Source organism: Pterocles gutturalis, unplaced genomic scaffold (assembly GCF_000699245.1).
Source record: "Pterocles gutturalis isolate BGI_N339 unplaced genomic scaffold, ASM69924v1 scaffold16768, whole genome shotgun sequence".
Classification (NCBI taxonomy): domain Eukaryota; kingdom Metazoa; phylum Chordata; class Aves; order Pterocliformes; family Pteroclidae; genus Pterocles; species Pterocles gutturalis.
This window is the reverse complement of record NW_010125915.1, coordinates 892-1,306: the sequence shown is the minus strand read 5'-3', so window position 1 is coordinate 1,306 and position 415 is coordinate 892. Positions and strand designations below refer to the sequence as shown.

General features: G+C 63.6%; 1 protein-coding gene across 1 annotated transcript in view; it reads left to right on the top strand.

Moving 5' to 3' along the window:
* KIAA1045 (KIAA1045 ortholog) overlaps positions 1-415 on the top strand; it is a gene marked incomplete at its 3' end in the record, with an annotated part of 2,293 nt that overhangs the window by 1,047 nt on the left and 831 nt on the right. Inside the window, 1 exon segment of the mRNA XM_010078777.1 lies at positions 212-397. Coding sequence (XP_010077079.1) covers positions 212-397 — 186 coding nt within the window.

The following is a 415-nucleotide window of genomic DNA, read 5'->3' as shown; positions in this document are numbered from 1 at the left end:
CCCCCCCCCCCTCTGCTACCCCCACCAGCCATGCCCCCTAAAATGCCACCACCCACCTATTCCCTATGCCAGTCCCACACAATCCCCCTCTCCCATCCCCTCTGCCCCCCCACGCCCATGCCCACCTGTGAAGCACCACCCTGACTGCCACCTCGAGAAACCAGCCTCCTGCCCATGCTGTCCCTCTGAGCAGCTGCCTGCCTCTCCCCAGATCCTCAATGACGAGATGTGCGAGATCTGTGAGGTGTGGACGGCTGAGAGCCTGTTTCCCTGCCGCATCTGCAGCCGGGTGTACCACGATGGCTGCCTGCGCCGCATGGGCTACCTGCAGAATGACAGCGCCGTGGAGATGACGGAGACGGCTCACACCGAGACAGGCTGGAGGTGCTACTACTGCGGAAATGGCTGAGGGAGG